Here is a 21,295-nt window from a genome sequence, read left to right on the forward strand (position 1 = left end):
TTGAATGTCCGAGGTTTGCAAGGAGCTTCTTAAAACGGGAGGACAGGGCATCAACCCGGATAATGTAGCCTACAAAATGACAAGAGATGTAAAGACGTGAAACGCAGTCAGTAGAGTTATGATGTAGATCATGATCGTCTTACAGCGGAAACGGCGTGATGAACATCGAGCAACGGGAGAGCAATCACCCCCAGGGAACTCTCTGCAGGAATAAGATAGAGCCACCGCCGAAAACTAGTCGAGTAGACTGTAACAGAGCACCAAGCATGGGTCGTCAAATCCCCAGCGACCAACCACGGCACCACACAGATTATTCCGATAGAAATATAGCGAAATCCAAAGAAGAATTTGCATTGGGAGAACTTCTTTCGGGAACTCTCTGTCAGCGTAAGCTAGATTCATCGCTGGGGACTAGACTGAGTAGACCACGACGAGACACCACCAGTTGCGGACACCAGTGAACCGGACGCTCTGCTTGACCGGAATCGCCGAACTGACTTCGGCACCTAGCCGTATAGCTCCGTTTCTGGAGAACTTCTCTTACCGGGGAACTCTCTGTCGGAGTCCATCGTCGGGGACTAGACCGAGAGGTTCGTGAACAAGTTGAGGAGCTGAATGGCTCATCAAGGAAAAAGTGCTGAATGGTACAAGAAGGGAACTTAAGGGCTTAAAGAAGTTGCGGTGCTAAATGGCACCGGACACGGACCCAAAGGGCTCAAAAAGTTTTGGAACTGAAACCAAAGAAGAATCAGCATCGGGAGAACTTCATTTGCCGGGGAACTCTCCGTCAGCGTACAGTCAGATCCACCGCCGGGAACTAGACTAAGTAGACAGCGACGAAATACCATCAGTCGCGTCGGGGCTCCAGCAAATCGGATGCCCTACTCCGCCGGAATCGTCGAATTGAGCTTCTGCATCTGGCTGGTTGGTTCGCTTTCGAACTTCTCTCGCCGGGGAGCTCTTCGTCGGAGTAGGCTAGATCCATCGTCGGGGACTAGATCGAGTAGTTCGCGAACAAATCGGAAGCTCAACGAAAAAATGGCACAATGGAACCGAAGGGCTCTGTAAATTAGACATTCTGAAATTTACCGCCAAGATTGTCCTCGTAGGGGAAGAGCACTAATTCTCGACTCACAGCTAGTTTTCCTAATACCATACAGAAATTACCACGTTGTGAGGATGGTGTGGATGGTAGTGTGTCAAGAATGGGTGCTGTAACCCTACTAAAAGAACTAACTGCTAAGTCATTGGATAGAGTGTGTGCTCTGCACATAAAAAACATCTTCCCGAAGTAATGCCGTAAGGTAATGCCGAGGAGGAATCAGGTTGCGTGCAAGAGTAGTTGTATTAGCGGGTCGGATGGCTACCCAAATTGCACACAGCCAGCCAGTGTCAGCATTTTTTGTGCTTTGTGAAGCTTTCCGTTCACGCATCTGCGCCATTCTCCGTTTCCTAATGTGCTGCCAAGTATTTAACGCAAAATTCTTTTCTCAAACACACCGAGCACTCCATAGTCTGCTTCCTTCAAATCCCATGCATAATTGCAGGTCAGAGCAACAGGGAGTATCAGCATTCTTTAGCTGATTACGTAAATCATAAAAAGTCCTATTCGATGCCCCAATATTCCTTTTTACCTCGCGCATAATATCATTATCACATGTCATTAATATTCCACGAGATATTTAATTTTGTTGACAACCCTGTACGGTACCATATCCATTCTCACCGCTTCAACTACCTCGTTCTCTATTAACTACCTACGTACTTACTTTGAACTTTGTCTTGACAGAGTTTATCGCAGTCTCCCTGTTAAAAGGCAACGTGCCATTTCCACTGATCTGCGATTACCACCAACGATATCGATGTCATCATCGAAGTCAAAAAACATCGTGCAGATGGTTCCGTTCCTTTGTATATCAGATTTTCGTGTCGCACTCTCGAGCGCTATGTTGAACAACCGATCAGCGACTTTGTCACGCCGCTTCAATCCATCTAACGTTACAAACGAGTTGGATGTCATTTCGGTTATTTTGACGTTTGATTTTGACCCATCCAGAGTCATGCGAATTAGCTTAATCAGTTTGATCGGAAATCTATGTTCAAGCATTATCTGTTACAGTTCGTTTCACAAACAGATGATTAGTTCGCATGTTGTATTCCCGGATTTCTTCCAGGATATGACGCAGGATAAACATCTAGTTGATCGTATTCGCCCACAATGAATTCAACTAACGGGTGCCCTTACTGTTTACAAACTTGCGTAGAATGCTGTAGTATGTTGTTTCCTAACAGAAGGTCCAGCGATATGTGTAGTGTTAATAGCAACCAATCAACGAGTAGCCTATTCCGAGTAGAGTGGTTAGATCAATCCGGTTTGGTTGGACCAGAAACAGTAAAATATACTCCGAATAATCAACTTTTTCAACGAATCGACAAAATTGGAGATAATAAAACACAACGGAAAATGAAATTCATCTGGCTGATACTTTTATTTGCAAAACATAATTTGTGTATCTAGTTTAACCCATTTTTTCTCTTTTTACAATGTTATTTCTCAGAAAAAAATACAATTTACAAAATAAGTAACAAACACAAAACTATGAATCATAACCTTCACAGGAAATGGAACAGGAACAATGCATACTCGCCTGTGTATATTTCATCATTCGAGAAAATTTACTCCGTAATGCATGTGTCGTGAATTAATCTCCCGACTTTCCTAAAGTAATTAGATCTACATGTTTACTCCAGCCGTTTGTTCCTTATTTGTGACAATCAATTTTTCAGTAAACTCAAGTGTGATTTTACGTTTAGCATTAGAACGAGACTACTAGACACCATTTGTTTTCTGTTCTGCATACAACAGGTAATGTTTACTACCATGGCCCCAACTGTTGATTTATTTTGTGTTGTTCAATAACTAAACGTTGAAAGAATGTAACACAGTACGGAAAAAAGATGTTTGAATAAAAATATTCCTTACTTGAAATCTATTGTTTGATGTGATTTTATTAGTACAAAACAGTGTTGTTCTAAATCGTTATATGCATTTTAGTACTACACAATTTTGTTAGCATAGACAACAAATTTATTGTAAGTATATAGTTTATTGATTTCATTGTTCCTAGTTTTCATCCATTCCTCTGCTTAATAATTTATATTTACAAGTGTTTGTATAATACAGTAACGTTTTTATCTCTACTTTGATGTATCACGATTTTTGGAACAAGGGAAACTAAAGTCTTTCTTTAGTTTAACAGCTAGTTTATGTACAGTTTCTTTCACTTGTAGTATATCGATTAGCATTTGTGGCTTTTTCGTTAAAAATAGTGCATATCGTTTGACCAACTTTTTGCTTAAATATACATCATAAAAAGTGGATATTACAATTTACAAAAGCATATTTCCAAAACTGAACAATTGTCTCTTACATTTACAACTTTACTACTCAATTCAAATTGCCGAGTTTGATTACCTCTATGTTTCCACTCTCAATGTTCCATAAAAAAACGAATGTTCCGATATCGCTGTCGGTTGGATCACAAGTAATTTTTTTATTGATATTTTCAAGGTTTCTTGGGCTTACTCCTGGCCAAATCCTTCAGTCTCCTCGATTGCGTAGTTTAGCTTCTCAACCAGCTGATCATAACTTTTGTACGGTGGCAAATCTAACCGGTTGAAACACGTGTGTGATCGAGGTAACCACGTATCTTTACCGACCTTCTCAATGCAGAACCGCTGGGGACCGTTGGATCCCATCAATTCGGCGAACCCACCGACGGGTACTCGACACGTCCCTGTTACAAATTGCAACAATCTGGCCCGCTTCTCGTTGTCGGTTTCCCGGACGAACTAACAGAAAAAAAAATCGGTTGATTTGTTTCCCTCAACTATTCAACACCCTCAATTATACAAACCTGCCAAAACCAGACCACTTGTTTGCTGTTGCGGTTGTAATGACGGTAGATCGTATTTCGCTGCCAATCGTCTACGTCGATCTCCTGCATGCCACACAACATCAACTCCAGCTCTCGCTCATCGAAATATTTTAACCACTCTAAAGGTACAACCTCGTTGAAACCCTCTAGGAAAGTTTTGGTTTGTTCTTCAATACCTCTGAAAATACAAATCCGAAATCAAGAGTATTTCAATTTGTAACCATATTCATGACATACCTAGTCATCCGCCATTCGGTCATCAAGGAGATGTATTCCTCCTTGTTTTCTTCCGTGACTCGCTCCTTGTCACCCTCCTCCTTTAGCTCGTGATGAATAATCTGCCCTAGCACCTCAAAGTCCACACTGAACCACAGCTCCAACCCGCACTCATCAATGTTATTGTCCCGCACCCAGATCAATGAATTGTAAAACTCTGGATCAATCGATTCAATATCTTTGGTCGTTAGCTTTTTATTTAGCATTCGCTTGTAGAACGGCATCGTGAAACCAGAATAAATAAATCGCCCATGATACAGGGCCATCGCAATGAATCGCCCAATGAATTTAAAGTATTGAAGGTGGTCCGGATTAACGTAACTGGCCGGGTTAATCTGCAAGCTATAGTTGTTTTTGTTGGCATATTCAAACAAGCAGTACATCGGATTGAGAACTTCATGGGAAAGCAAGAAAAACCATTCACGCGAAACACCGCCATAATCTAAACCTTCCTCTCCACGGAAGATAATATAAAGCCTTCTTCGCAATTCATAGGCCGGCAAACGCATGATTTGATGGTACGAATCTTCAAACAGTGTTTGTCGAGTAAGCGTAATTTTGATATGGGAAGCAAGGGCATTGCTTTGACAAAGGTATCTGAATTGACTAAGTTTCCAACGGAATGAACGCTCATAGGCTCGTGGAACTCCATAAACTCCCTTTCCACCTTTGGGGGCACCTGGTCGGGGATCTTCAAAAGTTGTCTTCCGATTATTGTGATCTACGAAGAATCGTTCGCCAGTTGCAGTGTAACGAACTTCCCATCCGGGCGGGAGCGGACCTTCGGCAAGCATGTTTACTTCCTGGCCTTGTGTGCGGGGATCTTCCCATTGGGTGGTGCGATTTTTGTGATTCACAAAGTATACCCTGTTATCTGGTTGGACTCGTTTCTCCCAGCCATCGGGTAGTGCCCCTAGACCGTCATCTTCCTCGTGTGAAACTGAGGTCGTATTGGATTGTTGAGCATGCTGTGGATAAAGGAACCGTTGATTGCCTTGCGAAATGATGTGTTGTCGTTGTCCCTGCCAGTGTTGGAAGTGCATCAGCCTTTCGCTGTTTGGTCGTTGCCATGTTGTTGTTCGAGTGTTGTGATCGACATAATACACTCGACCGCGGGCGTCTCGTCGCATTTCCCAACCAGCGGGAAGGGGTTGTGGCTTTTCCCAGTAAGTCGAACGTGTATTGTGATCCACGTAATACCGGCGTCCGTATTTATCTACACGCATTTCCCAGCCGGCAGGTAAAGGCTCATCGTCGACCTGATTTTGCTGTGCGGCAGCTTGAAGCATCATTTGTTGATCGGTTAAGCTTCCTCCAATGGGAACCATTGCACCTGCTGCTGCTCCACCGGATACTTGAGGTGCTACTGCACCTCCGTTCATGGGAACCATCGTGCCAGCTATATTGGCTTGCACCGGACCATTGCTAGTACTGTTGATACCGTTTAGCAGTGAATCTTGCGAAGAGTTCGAATACACCGGGCCAAGTCGCGGGTGTCCACCCGAGTGTGGATGTACCACTTGCGGTTGTTGCTGCTGCTGTTGCTGTGGTTGCTGTTGATCCCAGTTAATACCACTACTTCGGCGGACGGCTCCAGTGGACGCGGCTGGTGCCATCGGGGAAGTCCCAGTCGCCACTGGCATTGCTACGCCGTTGCCCATAGAACCTGTTATTTAAATATTTAAAATTTGATCAAGTTCAAGTGAGAAAAATAGCCACCTGCTGCTACTGCTGAACCACAATTGCTGTGATTGCCCGTCACCGATGGGGAATGATGAGTCTGATGCTGTTGGCCACTGCCAGGACCCGGCGCAGGAGGCTGCAGTTGGGAAGATTGAGATGGCGCCGTAGCCGTTCCACGTAATCGCATACGTGCTCGAATGCCACCGTTAAGAATACTGCTGCGGTTGTTGCTGTTACCGGCTACATCCATTGACGAGAGCTACATATGTGAGTAAATGGGAAAGGGAGAAAAATAAATGAATAATGAATGAACAAGCACATTATGAATTTTATTGATTTTCCCACTCCGTTATCAGCAGTGCGTTTAGCGCTAGGGGAAGCTTCATTTTCCGAAAAATTGTCCAATACATCAGTAGCGTAAAAAGGTACTGAACTATTGAATTGATTTTTCCGCGAGACTTTCTAAATGCTTATCTTTATCACTTGTTTAGACAAAACACCGGTGTCCCAGTTAAGACATGATTGTTATCGCAAAGATAACAAACGGACAAGAAATAACACAACCCACTAAACGCACCGCTAATTCTATCACCTGTACCAAAACAATAAAGATGACATAGATCCCGGTGTTGATAACCTACCCCGTTTGTATTGACGTATACTGAAGCACCGGTGACGTCACTGCCGTGGTTACTACCAGAACTCATGCCAGTACTATTTCCCGCTCGCACCGCCATCGTACGCATATCAATTTTCAGCCCGTTCAACACCGCCACCAGTTCTCCAGTTTTAGACGGCTGTCGGGGTTCGTTTGCCTTCGAGGACGTAGAACCATCCGTCAACAGGTCCATGCTTAGTTCCAGATTTTCCAACGTTCCGTTGTAGTGCTCAAGAATGTTAGCCAGCACGACGGTTTGCTGACCTAGGAGTGAATCCTTCCGGAAACTGGAATGATCCAGCACTCGAAAGTGCAGCACTGAACTGGCCGAAACTATTACCGTAAAACGTTCGTTCCATTTGGGCGCGTTGGTGTTCTTCACGAAATCGGTTTTTCGTGTACTTTTATTATCGATTGCGATTTCCACGTACGGGTTCGGTTTCAGGAAGCCATTGCTGCGCAACGATGCGTGTTCAACTGAGTTGGGAAGAATAAAATGTAAAGATGAACTTTGGTGAAAAGATACTGCAAACATTTTCACTCGTTGTCTAAAACACTATTTTTCTATCGATGGTCGTCAATATGAAGAGAAGTCTGCTTCCAGCTTGTTAATATAGTTATTATATATACACTTTATTTTTTTGTTTCAAAAAGAATGTAATTTGAAGGAATGACAAGGAAAACATATTTAAACTTGTTTTTTTTGAGAGGCCTATTTGCTTGAGAAAGACATTTTCAGAGGGTGTTTGATTCCAGGATAGGAGTAACAGCAATATCAGCTACGGGGTTTAGGATGGACAACGATGATAGAGAAGAGGACATCAAGCTTACAGTTAAAGGCAAATGGAATAACATTGACGACGTTAATGACAGCCTTGGGCTGCCAACATAGCTCGCAAGGCGACGTTGGCTGGTCCGAAATTAGTGAGATCTTTAGGTCGGAACTGGTTTGACACAAGCACAGTGAAAATGCAAACAATCACGTAGTAGCTCTCTTGAGGCTCTCTTGAGAAAAAAGGAAAGAGAGGGAAACATTTGAATACTGATTGTTTTTAGACGAGACTTAGGTTAGGGACATATAGGAGTAATCGCGGTTTGCCTTCACATCCCGAACTTTAACCAAGAGTAATCTTTCTCAGACCCTGAGGGAATCTATTAGCCGAGACTTGGCGGAATGATACTCGGCCCTCATCCACCCGCTTGGTACAAGGTTTCGTAGATACTTTCGAGATTATCGAATGCAGCATCCTATTTAGTTCCCAGTTCCTCAACAAAATTTGCCACCTTTCGAGAGTCGTCTGATGAATAATGCTGAAAAATTTGCTTGGCGCCGCATGAGGCCAGCAATTTCATTCACAGATGTCCTGTTACTACTTCTTGCAAGATGTCAGGTGTCTTCTTGCTTACCAACTTCGTCCGGTTGCGCTTTGAGTTCAGCGCAGCAGTCCGGTTCGGAACGCCATACCTCAGTATTGAGGATGAGACACCCGCCAGGAAACGTCTCTTGCTGCATCTTGCTCCTCCGATGTTCGGCATGATCCTTGCCACTGTGTTAATTGTCCTCGCTGCTTTCTCACACAATTAGTAGACGTGGCTACTGAAAATTAACGAATCGTCGACCACCACACCCAGGGGCTTCAGCGCACGCATCGATGGAATTGAGGGTTCATCAACACTGATCACGGCACGTTGGATTTTTTATGGTTTGCTGACCAGCACTACCTCTATCTTGTATTGAACCAGCTGCAACTGTGCAGCACTACGGCGATAGCAACTCAGCTAGCGCTGTTGAACCTGTTGAACGCGTTCTTCACCTCTACTGTTCTACCGTGAAATCTCTTTTCGTAATCCAGACTGCCTCTGCGATAGCCCGTACTCACATTCCGCGTAGTTCGCCAGCCTGTTCAGGATGACCCTTTTCAGAAGTTTACCAAGAGTATCCAGCAGGCATATTGACCGATACGCTGCTAGATGGTGGCTTCCCAGGCTTTCATCTTCTGGATCTTCCACCCACCTGGTAGGTAACCTTCGTCCAGGCATGTCCGGAAACGCCAGGATCGCGGTCTTCAGTGCCACGTTAGGTATACAGTCCAGACCGGTAGCTTTCTTCACGTTAAGTCCTTTTTCCACTGTAAGGAATTGGTTGTTAAAGATTTCCACTGTCTGCATGGACGTACGGTGTAGGACGTTGGGTAGTGCTTCGGTAAGAGATTCCCCACGATAGTCTTCAATTTATCAGCCACTTATCAGCTGGCGTCGTTGAACCCTTAATTTTGGCCAGTACGACTTGGTAAGTTAGGGGTTGGCGTCTACTTCTCTGTACAGCGCCCTCTAACCGGTTGACTTGCGCTACACTATCTCACGTTTAAAAGCGGCTCTGGTTGCCCGAAATACACCCTTACGCTCTACTTTAACTGTCTCTGAACCTGCTATCTGAACGTGTCTTCTGGCTTTTATGCAGACCGCACCGAGGATACTGAGCCTTTCGTTCTACGAATACGCCAGACGGCGGCAGTTTCTCGTCTCCAATTACCTCGGCATTGTTCATGCAGAGAAATAACATATTCGAATCAAATATTTTGCGACTTTGATTCAAAGTTATAGATTTTGTTGAAACAGAAATAAAATTTCTCTGTTTCAAATACCAAACATTGTTGGTACAAAAATATCGGCATTAGTGACAAAATAATCTGCATTTTGATTCTAAAATCCCTGCAAAAAGCAGGGAATATTCGTATCAAATATATTAAAACTTTGATTCAATTTTTTTTTTATCCCTTTATGGGCAGCTAGGGCCGAGGGTGGTGGCTAACGGGTTTCATACATCCTTGACCTGACGGACAAAGCTATGGTGCCTTGAACACAGGCAACGCAGATCCAAGGCCATCATTGAAATGATAAGTTCTGCGTTTGAGATGTACTTCCCCCGGTTGCCAGACGAATATCTGTAATTATTACTTGTTGCTTTGTATGTATGAATCTAATGTTCAGTCCTGAGTGGTGTATGCGTGGAAGGTGTGGTTTTTAGCGTTCGAGTCCAGGAATGCATATCTGTCTGGGTTAGCGTGGGCGTTTACTAATTGTGTAATAGTGTGATCGCTAAAGGCTCGAGCATATGAATGCCAGCGTGTCTCCAACTTTGCGTGCATAAATCCGATTTTAGATCCGTGTTGCCATTCGCACATTCACGTGTATTCTCGAACGATCGCGCGCGGACCGTGAATCTAATAATTAATTTTCAGTGTATGGTAGAGAAACGTGTTGTCTAGTGAATCGGTCCAACTGAAGGCATGAGTCTAGGCTGATCGAGAGTAGAGAATTCCGAACGTAGCCGGTCTATGATCGCGCGAGTGGTGGGTTAATGCTTGAGACCGCGGTTGTAAAGTTATAGGTGCTGAAAAGTTCACTTAAGTAAAGGGGTGTTGGCGAAATTGCGAGCGTAGGTGTGTGTGGATGATTGAAATTGTAATGTAAGTTCGCGTTTTTCACCAGGTTTGTGTTATCGCGAAAGTTAGGGGCGTTTGCACGTTTTGGATGTGAATGTATATGGGAGAATATGCAATTGACTGTGCTAGTGAATATCAGTATGAACCCAACTCAAGATACAGTAATAAAAGGAAAAATATCATGCCGAATGTTTCTTTTTTTAGGTCAGTAACCGTGCATTGAAAAATGCTCAAAAACTCTGAACTAGGCCCCATCGAGTCCAGTCTGTCCGTCTCGTCCTGTCGTGTCTGGGGTTTCCAGGTTACATGCATTCACCAGATGAGACTAGCTTATGTCAGCTTACTTGTGCACTGGTTTCGTAGAATCGAGGCGATCATCGAAATGACAGATCCTACGAGTGAATGCACTTGGCCCAGTCACCTGTCAAGCATTTGTGTATTTGTGTGTGTTGAGATATGTGTGGAGCCTGTAAATAATATTTTAATACGAATAATATTTTATACTTCAAAACAAGAAATGTGCAATATACTACTTGCAGTTTGTTGATCGTTCCTACTTATCTGATTCCATCGAGTATGAGAATACAACTCCATTGTTCTAAAACCTGGCGACGTCCGATGGCAGAGAAGAATCATTGTGGGCAGCAATGTTGCTCTTCTTGGATGTATGAGCTCGAAAAGGTCATCACAAGAATATAACGCATGAGACCGAAAATAAATAAAAAAAAAAGAGAAGAGTTAGTATTGTTATTGAGTATTAGTAATATGCCGATTTTTTTCGAGAGTTGTCCTACTGGAACTGTAGAGCTAATTGATTTAATTAAGGCATGGACCTAGACTTCTGGAATCGAGGATAGAGACTTCCGGACGCGAACGATTCATGAATGCGCGAGTGCGGGGGACTGTAGGTTCACGCTTGAGACTGCGTTTGAGTGATTACAAGTGCCGAGACGTTCATATTATCACCGGGATGTTATAATGTCTGGAAGAGCGCGAGTATAGGTTGCGTGGATGGTCGCGAAGGGCTTAAGCATTTTTATATTTGTTTGTCGCGTGTATGTGACTTTGCATTCGATTTTTATGTAGCTTCGCGCGAACACGGGCATTTGGAGGTTCACTCTCGAGACCGGGATTGTTAATTTATAAGTGCTAAACCATTCACTTAGTCACCAGGGTGTTATACTTTTTACGAGATCGTGGGTGTGGTCGTGCGTGGATGATCGCGAAGGACTCGAGCGTTTGTATGTGGACGTTTTTGTCACGTGTGCTAGTGTGTAACTTCGCGTGGACACATTATTTTTATAAGCGTGTGGCCATTCGCATGTTCGCGTATTCTTCAACGATCGCACGTGGACGTCTAGTCTAGTTTTTATTTCTATTGTTCCAACTAAAGGCATGAATTTGGGCTGCTATGATCAAGGGCGGAGACTTCCGGACGTGACCGATTCATGATTGCGCGAGCTTAGGTTCTTAGGTTCCAACGTTCACCCAATCAATCGGGGTGTTTGAATATTGGCGAGATCGCGGGCGTTCGTATTTGTGACCAGGTTCGTGTTATCGCGTAGGCCACGTTTGTACGTTTGGAATGAGGTGCCTGCAGAGGTCGCCAAGTTAAGTACTAAAATTGATCACAATGTAGCTTAACTAAAAAGAAAATAATCGTATCCCAAGTTTATGTGATATCATCACTGTAATACTGCTTTGGTGGAAAAGCCCCCGGACCACATCAAGGTACAGTATCATGCCGAGGGATATTAAAACTTTGATTCAAATTCAAGTATTTAGTTGAACCAAAAACATTGGTTGGTTGTACAATAGCATTATTTAAAACAAAAATATTGCTGTTAGATTTAGAAATATTGCTTGAAATAGAAATATTGCTGTATCATACAAATAAAAAACTGGACGTATCGGAGGTCGAGAATAAAGAATTGGAGTTCAAGACGCTAGGTTTAGACTATGTGAGCATTATAAAAATGTAAATACAATTTGATAAGTGCAATACAGTCGTGAGTGCTTTCATAGGTGAGAAAATTATTTATTAATGGAGTAATATTTAAGAACCTAATATTATTATTATTCCAGAAAATTGATACACCGTCGAAATTTATCGAACGAGAGGAAGCAGAGGAGCTAAAACAGCTTTTTTAGCGGAAAGCTTGGAAAAGTTGTCATTTACGTAATTATGCAAATTGGAATTTGGGATTGGGATTCGGTGCAAAATATGGGTAGAAGAAAAAACAAAAATGAAGACATTAATATTAATTACACCTTTTTTGAAAACAAAATAAGTTTTTTGATTCAAATTCATAAGATTTTTTCATTGTTTTAAAAAGTAAAAGCATATTTCAACTAACAAATAACATATTTTGTTTCAAAAAAAGATATCATAGATTCAAATAAAAATATTATTGAATCTACACAAAATCCTATGAGAGCTTGTTAGTAGAAACAACAACCATTTTTTTGGAATCTAATAACAAATATTTTTGAATCTAAAAAATTTGCAATTAGGCCCTGATTCAAAAATATATATTTTTGATTTTTAAGCGAATTATTTTGGAATTTAATATACATTTTTCTGCGTGCAGCCTTACATTCTGCTTTACCAGGGCTTTCAACAAAATGTAACCTATTTCGTTGGTCAGCCTGCTACCCTACTCCACGGTCCAAATGTTATAGTCTTCTTCTATAACAACCGGCGATCGTCCGACTAACGAGTCGGTTGGTGCGTCCAGCATGGAAATCATTGTACTGCTCTGGTACCACCCATCACTTGGATTTTCGCTATTCCTGCACTATCCACCATTCTCAGTTACCGTTCACGGGAGGTGCACGATACGCCTCAAAAATAATTGCAACGTCGCAGTTTCTGTTTTCGACTACCACAAGGGTTTGCGAGTTTTCCACAATTAACATCTATTTAGCTCCAGACTTTTGCCTTGCTTTTTGTCATTCTCTCCATCTATTCCATCGTTTCAATCCTCTGCGTACTTGAGCCATTTAGCCACTTCAATCGGGTATTCTCCAACGGCAAATTACCCCAAGCCATTTAGCTCCGATTTCCGTGAACTATTTAGATTCCAGCTTTGTCGCGATCTACTCGGATAGTCCCCGGAGTTGAGCCTACCTTAGTCCGACTGATAGTTCCCTGTCCGCAGAATTTCTCTCGATAGCGATAACCGTTTTCTTGAGCGATAGTGGGATTTCGCGCGGCACCGATGTCCGTTTAGTGATTAATTTAGCGTTTTAATCTAGTCAACGGGCAGATGCCGGTCTGTCGACAATTTTCACAAATAAAATAACAAATAAAATATTCTTAGAAGATAATTTTTCCAAAATGAACTTAGAGAATTATATTTAAAGCATTAGGCATATTTTTGACGAACATATTAAATGTTTCAATACATAAAATCGTATTAGTCGGCTATACGCAAACAACAATACTGAATTCTTCCAAGTTTGATAAAATGTATATTCGCAGCGGAGTGAAAACAAGAATTTCCGTTTACTATTACCGACAGCATCGTTGTTTGATAAACTATGATTAGGTTTCCTGGGTGAGCCGCTTTGATCCGGTTATTGTACGAAGACAATTGATTCTTTGTTGATACTTCTGTTTCATACACCTTATATGACATACACACGTGCCTTACGAGTCTAACCAGACCCCGAAATATAGTATGGACGATAGTTTGATCCATACAAAAGCTATAATTGAGTTGGTCCACGTATTCTAGAAAATACAACAGTTTTCTCCTTGAAGAATTAATAGCCCAAGTAGATAAATTGTTCAAAGTCGTGCTCCTAGGTAACTTTGGGTACCATAAAAGAGACCACTGCGTTGCCTGCAAGTTGCCAATGTTGTAAAAAAGGGGGCTTAGGCTCACTACAATTGCAGACGAGAAGGGAAATGTCACCCGCTAAAACACTGCTTAAGGCCAATTTGCAGTGGGTCGTGATTCTGAATGAGATATTCATTGTACGGTTCAAATATGTGCCGGCGCAGGGACTTCGCGAGCGCGTGTATCATCGCGAAGGGTTCGAGCGTTTGTACGTTAACGTGTTCGATCGTGTGTGCGTTGGTATGTCGCGTGTGCTAACGTGTATGTAATAACTTCGCGTGCATAAATTCGATTTTGTAACTGTGTACCTTTCGCATATTCGCGTGTGTTCTTTGATTGTCGGGCAAGGAACGTGAATCTGATGCTTAATTTTCGGTGTATGGTTCAGATACTAGAAGAGAGTTCCCGGTCATGACGCAAATGTACTTTTATAACAAGCTTAAATGATATAGCCCCGTTAAACTACATTTCTTGACCGTTTTTTTCAAAAAGACATATCTGCAATGAGTTACTCTCTTTGTTTACTTTCTCTTCTGTTAATAATTCGGTCACTTTAAAATTTATCCCTCAACTCTTAGCATAATATGCTAGTGAAAACCACCGTATTTCGATCTGTACTGTAAAATAAGTGAAAAGTGTTATAGTGACGCCGTAAAAATCGAAAGAGAAAGTAAACAAAGAGAGTAACTCATTGCAGATATGTCTTTTTGAAAAAACGCTCAAGATTTGTAGAAAAATGAGTTACTTTGACGAGATGGCATAATCTCATTACTTTGGTATTCGATCTAGAAAAACTTAAACAAAAGAACAGAATAATACAAAATTCTGTTCTTTTGTTTTTAACAACTTATATCCCGGCGTCCAATATTATCTGGTTTTGTACAGTAGTTTGATTGGTGCTTAGCAGACGGAAAAACGTTCCAAAATGCAATCTACCTTCTTTTTGTACATTATGGTTTTTCTTAGTGTCGAATTTGATTAAGAGTACTCACCTGTAATGCTAAGCTGGTGGATTCCTTCTTCCATCTGCATTTGTATGTTTATACTATTTGTAATAGGTTGTATATCGCCCTATAGGATCACTTTAGTTGAATTTCGAGGAAAAATTCTAGAACAAAAGAAAAATGAAATTGTGTCATGTAGCATTTTCTGCATAACGATTCTACGATTGTTTTACTACCCATGAACGCATAGTTGTCCCGTTTTCTATGGGATTGCCTATCTTTATGGGACTGATATGCGATCATGGGCAGTTTATGACTATCTGATTAAGAGGTTTCAGTTTTTGTTCCTTTTACAACTCTCTTCAGATTTTGTAATTTAACGGAAGAAATTTTACATAAAAATTTACTGCTTGTCAAATACTTCTATCGCAGAATAGAACGGAGGAGGCACACAGTTTTCCTTTGCGCAGCGTTTGTTCAAATCGTGCGTCCTTGAAGTATAAAGTCGTTTAGATTTTTTTGGTGTATCATCACCGACAGATCCCTTGCCTCAATGGTGGTTGCTTAAAATAATTATATTTAAAGAATTCCTAGTGAAGTGGAAGTCAAAGCTGGCACCACATGTCGAAGTCCGGTAACCGCGCTCTGACGACCATAGTTGGTTCTCCTGAACCGTAATCCCAGGAGAAAGTTTTTCCATAGAGCTCGAATGCGGAGTTAAAGTTCTAGACGTCCGAGCATTGTAAAGTAATCAATCATGGCAGACAGTAAATCCGAGACGAACAGGGCTCAAGAGCGGATCCTCCGGATGCCTAGAGTATCGAAATGTCTATGGTTTTCGTAGCTCTGAAGTTGGAATCGGTTTCGCCAAGGACGATGTCGGACTGCAAAGCATATGAACTAGCATCGAACAGTCTCGATTCTGTCAACGCCGTTCTGGTACGGATTATAATACCCCAATGTTGACAGAACCAATGCGCAATAGAGATTTTAGACAGCGTACGTCCCTAAAGTTTTTCGCTAATCGGAAGATGAACCCAAGTTATAATCTTGATGCCCTATTTATGATGAATGAATTATGTGGTTTGAACGTTATACCGAAACTATGATGACTCCGAGATCCTTGACGAGAGTGTCATGGAATGCTCGAGTCGAACAAATACAAGTGATATTGAATCTAATAACGTCTCCGCCTGAATTTGACGATTGAGCATTTACTCGGATTCTCGAATAAACCATTCTGTTTAGATCAAACCACGTACTAAAGCTCCAGTACACTCAAATGCTTTGCGCTCCAGAACACGACGATTGTCGTCGACGAGAGAAATACCTAACATCTGGTCACAAGATGTCAGAGCAAAAGGCAAATTACTTGAAGTGAAGAATACATCAGCGCTTAAAGTGTTCGGAGCAGAGGTATACTTGCCATTTGTAGATGGTTGGAAGACTCTTTCACCCTTCACACACACAGAACAGGGACGACTGATGATCACTGGTTGTAATTGCTCGAAGATCGATCGAAAGCGCGATGTGAACAGCAGGAACGGAACATAAGTAGCTTACGGCTAGAGTCAGACGATGATGTAAAAGCGCGAAACCGTTCAGCCGTTGTATCATTACAATTTGTATAATAATTGCCGAGAATGCCGTTTTGGAAAACTTCTTCTTCACTCACACACAGGACCGGAACGACTGATGGACGCTGGCGGTAAGGGCTCGACTGTGGTGGGGAGATTGAAGAATTCCATAGTACCAACTGCGTTGGGACCCACTACGCACTCAGCATCAACACACTTTTACAATGGCCGTGCAGGGCATTGCCAATCGTTTCGGAGTCCTCAGGGCCGTTGGTGAGCCAGGTAGAATTAGCGGAGTAAAGGCTTCTTCTGAAGGCGTAGGAAAATCAGCCTATGGACACCTATGTTGTGGGTACAGCTATTCTCAAACACCCTGGACAGTACACCTTGCCGCCATTTGTCAGGGTTAAAAGCTGTCTCATGGTACTTTGGGTGAGCTCCAACTGTGAAGGGCAGGAAGTTCAAAGTGCTGACGCCTATGCCTCTTTTAACAAGCGGAAAGACCTTTATCTCCTCGTTGCCATTTAGTCCTTCTTGGGACATTTTTTCGACAGTCTCCTTGCTAATGCTGGGATGAAGATGGGAAAGATACAACCAAAGCAACGCTGTGGGAGCTATAGTTGACTAGCTTTCGACCGCTAACAAGAATATTGCTCGGATCAGAGTCACCCTCACGACGACATTTCTGAGTGGGTCGAGAGGTACCGGGATTTGGTCGGCCTAGAGTAGCTACCGAGACCTAGCGAGGCATGAAATTACGCTGAACCAAAAAAAGGGTTCTAAGATTCAGCGATTTAAGACATTATACGCCCCTAAACTGCCTATAATCGCAAGTAAGTCCCATGTAGATAGGGAATCCCATAGAACATGGGACTAACTTGCGATTATGGGCAGTAAAGTTGTTTGCTATCCTGAAGATAAACCCTATCTGTCTTGACATCTTATCAATGCAGGCATTGTGTGGTTTGAACGTTAGTGCCGTTAGTAGCATCCCTATTGGACAGTTTTTATCATCTGCCAGTCGTAAATCAAATTTAAATATTTTGAATTTATCGTGTTACTCCAGCTATGTCCCTGTCACTACGCCACCTTTCTAAAAATTATCTAGAACTTCTGGCGTCGCAGCTCATTATTCGAAATGTAATTACCAGTTACACAAAATAATTTGATGGCGATTTTGATTCAAATAACTATGTGTTGTCGCGTTATACGCTGCTGACAGCATTTTAAAATATTTTCCCTAACATTTGGATACATACTGCTTGCATTGTCTGCATTCTACACTGCTGCGATCATTGCTTTCTTTACCATATTGAACTGGTCGTTTGAATCTACTGCAGAGCCCAGTACTAACAGGACTATGAATCAACGCTCTTATCAGAATAAAAGCAACGTCATTGGTGATAATCAGATATGACGAAGCAAATCAAATTAGAAATAAAATTTATCTGAACATCGCTAATAATGTTATCTCAGGTGTTAGGTTTTTATATACTTTACTACACCCTAACGGAGTAACTAAATATAACTAACCTATTAGCGGTTTTTAAGAGATTTTTTTCACCAGGAGATGGTAAAAAGCAGACAAATTTACAGCTATTTTTACTGACTGCAATGTTCAGTTGTATTTCTGTTATTTTGCTGTGGTCATACTTTTGCAATTCAATTCCTTATTGACGCCTGATGCGCAACTGGAACATCTTTTTGAGTTGCTTCATTAGTTTATCTACTCAGCATTTTTCTTGTTCAAACCAGTCAACCAAAGTATAAACTACCAATATAGTGTACGCACACAAACGTAATGCAAATTATTCATCAGAATCATGTGATAGCAACATTTTTCAATAATCTCTTAAAAATTATTAATAAAAATGCATTTTCGTTCCGTAAGCAACTTTTGGTCACACTTCTTTGATTGTCTTGTCTGAGGTAATTATACCTTATATAATTTTACCACCCACTAACCTTCGATAAAATGTTATTCTTCTGCATTTTCTATCTCTAGAAAACTGACTACTGAATCTCTCAAAACAATATAGCAAAAAAATGCATGAATCACTTACTTTTCCTCGTCTGAACCCGAGGAGATTTTCCCTTTTTGTTTTATGTTGTGTCCACGAAAAACTTTATTTTATTCCCAGCGGTCGCTTCTTCTTTTTTTTTTCTCCGCTTTCTAGTTACAGTAATTGCAGGCCAGGCGCTGACAATCCCGATATTTTTTAGCACTTCTCGAAATTGGCCTTGCCTGCCTTCTCCATAGCCACATCTAGTAGAATACTTCTCTATGCGTTATTGCACACGAAACGACACAATTTGGCCACGGTGTTCGACACGGAAACAACACTTATTTTGGTGCAAATAGCGTAATGAACAATATTTTCATTCCGTCTTCCAAATTCAATGGCTACGTTCTCTCTTCAGCAAAAAGCATAAAAAGTCGTCACTGAGTGCAGGTTGGTGTACACGATTTGACAGAGGTGATAGAAACGTCAAGTCGCGATGCTGAATTCACAGATGCCAGGTACTTTTTTCAAATGTCTGCAATAATAATTTTAAAAGTCTGGGAAGAACAAAAAATCTCGACAAACATACGATTACGGCCTAAAAGCCAACTGTCAAAATCCACTTTGAATGGAAATTCCGGACAAACCTTTACACGCCAATCACAGATGTTGATAATAAACGAAAGAGAAAAGTTTTCTCTTTCATAAACTGTTGTGAACTGTGTTCGACTGGTAACGGTTTGTCTGGAATTTCCCTTCAAAGTGGATTTTGACAGTTGGCTTTTAGGCCGTAATCATATGTTTGTCGAGAAATGTGAGGCAAGCTAGTGTAACCAAAAGCCTTTATATTCAAAAATCTGCAAATATCTGCAACCAAACTAAAAAATCTGCAAATATCTGCAACTAAACGGAAAAATCTGCAAATATCTGCGTCATCGAAAAAATCTGCAGCTTAAATTAAAAGTCTGCGAATTTGCAGACTTGTCTGCAAATTTGGCATCTCTGGCTGAATTATTGATCAATCTACTGAACACTGAGAAACAAAAATCTACACTGAGAAATAAAATATGCAGAGAGCAAATTTTCTATTTCCGTCTCTTTTATTCTGCTGTAATTTTTATGCATTTGTAAGCATTCCATGAGAGGATAGATCGTATATGTCCAATGCATAAAATTTACAGCAGAAGAAACGAGAGGCAGATATGGGTTTTCCGATTGATGTGCACCGGTGTAGTGGAGTGCACTGGTTTTGCACTTTCTAGCAGAAGTGTCAATGGAGCATTTCCAGTTTTCTGTACTTCTGCTAGAAAGTGCAAAAATGGTGCAGTTCCAGTGCACTCCACCACACCGGTGTCAATCAACCGAAAATCCCAATAGAAAAGTATGCTATCACAGATAACAGACGTTTAGGCTGGAACAAAATTTCTTCAAAAACCTGTGTAAACTAATTAAGTTTTTTTTTTTTTTGTGTTTCGAATTCATCTCGTCAGTAACTAGCACCATCTGGGTGTCTAGTTAGACGATGTATCTAAACTAGTACCCAAATTAGCACTAGTTAGACACAAAAAATTCCAAACAGTTCACACGACATATGTGAACGCCTAAAGCCACATGTCCCGAATGATGTCCCGGGAAGCAAATATAGCTCTGGTTTGCTGACGAGAAAGCGAAGACGAACTCTTGTCTTTTGGTTCAAGAAACCAAACGCCTGGTATTATGCAATAAAAATTGGACTAAACCGTTTTGCGCGTTAAGGGCACAAGACCTAATTTTAATTAAGTTTTGTTTTTTTTGTGTTTCGAATTCATCTCGTCAGTAACTAGCACCATCTGGGTGTCTAGTTAGACGATGTATCTAAACTAGTACCCAAATTAGCACTAGTTAGACACAAAAAATTCCAAACAGTTCACACGACATATGTGAACGCCTAAAGCCACATGTCCCGAATGATGTCCCGGGAAGCAAATATAGCTCTGGTTTGCTGTCCAATTTTTATTGCATAATACCAGGCGTTTGGTTTCTTGAACCAAAAGACAAGAGTTCGTCTTCGCTTTCTCGTCAGCAAACCAGAGCTATATTTGCTTCCCGGGACATCATTCGGGACATGTGGCTTTAGGCGTTCACATATGTCGTGTGAACTGTTTGGAATTTTTTGTGTCTAACTAGTGCTAATTTGGGTACTAGTTTAGATACATCGTCTAACTAGACACCCAGATGGTGCTAGTTACTGACGAGATGAATTCGAAACACAAAAAAAAAACAAAACTTAATTAAAATTAGGTCTTGTGCCCTTAACGCGCAAAACGGTTTAGTCCAATTTTTATTGCATAATACCAGGCGTTTGGTTTCTTGAACCAAAAGACAAGAGTTCGTCTTCGCTTTCTCGTCAGCAAACCAGAGCTATATTTGCTTCCCGGGACATCATTCGGGACATGTGGCTTTAGGCGTTCACATATGTCGTGTGAACTGTTTGGAATTTTTTGTGTCTAACTAGTGCTAATTTGGGTACTAGTTTAGATACATCGTCTAACTAGACACCCAGATGGTGCTAGTTACTGACGAGATGAATTCGAAACACAAAAAAAACAAAACTTAATTAAAATTAGGTCTTGTGCCCTTAACGCGCAAAACGGTTTAGTCCAATTTTTATTGCTGTGTAAACTTCCAAATTGATAAACGTTGGAAATCCGTGTTTCACTATTGCCATCTGCGCAACTGTTTGCTACACGTGCTTGACAGCTGCACTCTAACTGCATTGTATTGATCACTGCGCCATCTACAAACGTTTGCCAAACGTGTTTCAGACGTCTGATTTATTCGGAATTTCAGTAGCGGGTATTTACACACGATTCAAATCGAGCCTAAACGTCTGTTATCTGTGATTTAATCTTAAGTCAAAATGTCACATATAGTGTACCAAAGTTT

General features: G+C 41.4%; 1 protein-coding gene across 2 annotated transcripts; it reads right to left on the minus strand.

The window, feature by feature from the left end:
- Positions 1-2,470: 2,470 nt before the first annotated feature.
- LOC131684389 (E3 ubiquitin-protein ligase Su(dx)) lies at positions 2,471-18,795 on the minus strand. 2 transcript variants are annotated; one of them, XM_058967235.1, is made up of 7 exons: positions 18,333-18,795; positions 14,839-14,954; positions 6,539-7,032; positions 5,934-6,156; positions 4,176-5,880; positions 3,918-4,116; positions 2,471-3,852 (listed from the first exon to the last, which is right to left on the minus strand). In XM_058967235.1, the coding sequence occupies exons 2-7, from the start codon at positions 14,876-14,878 to the stop codon at positions 3,583-3,585; spliced, it is 2,931 nt and encodes a 976-aa protein (XP_058823218.1). In that variant the 5' UTR covers positions 14,879-14,954; positions 18,333-18,795; the 3' UTR covers positions 2,471-3,582. The 2 variants fall into 2 exon arrangements, with proteins under 2 accessions (XP_058823218.1, XP_058823217.1); XM_058967234.1 differs by having other exon boundaries at positions 18,431-18,794.
- Positions 18,796-21,295: the final 2,500 nt, after the last annotated feature.

The sequence above is a fragment of the Topomyia yanbarensis genome, chromosome 2 (genome assembly GCF_030247195.1).
Source record: "Topomyia yanbarensis strain Yona2022 chromosome 2, ASM3024719v1, whole genome shotgun sequence".
Classification (NCBI taxonomy): domain Eukaryota; kingdom Metazoa; phylum Arthropoda; class Insecta; order Diptera; family Culicidae; genus Topomyia; species Topomyia yanbarensis.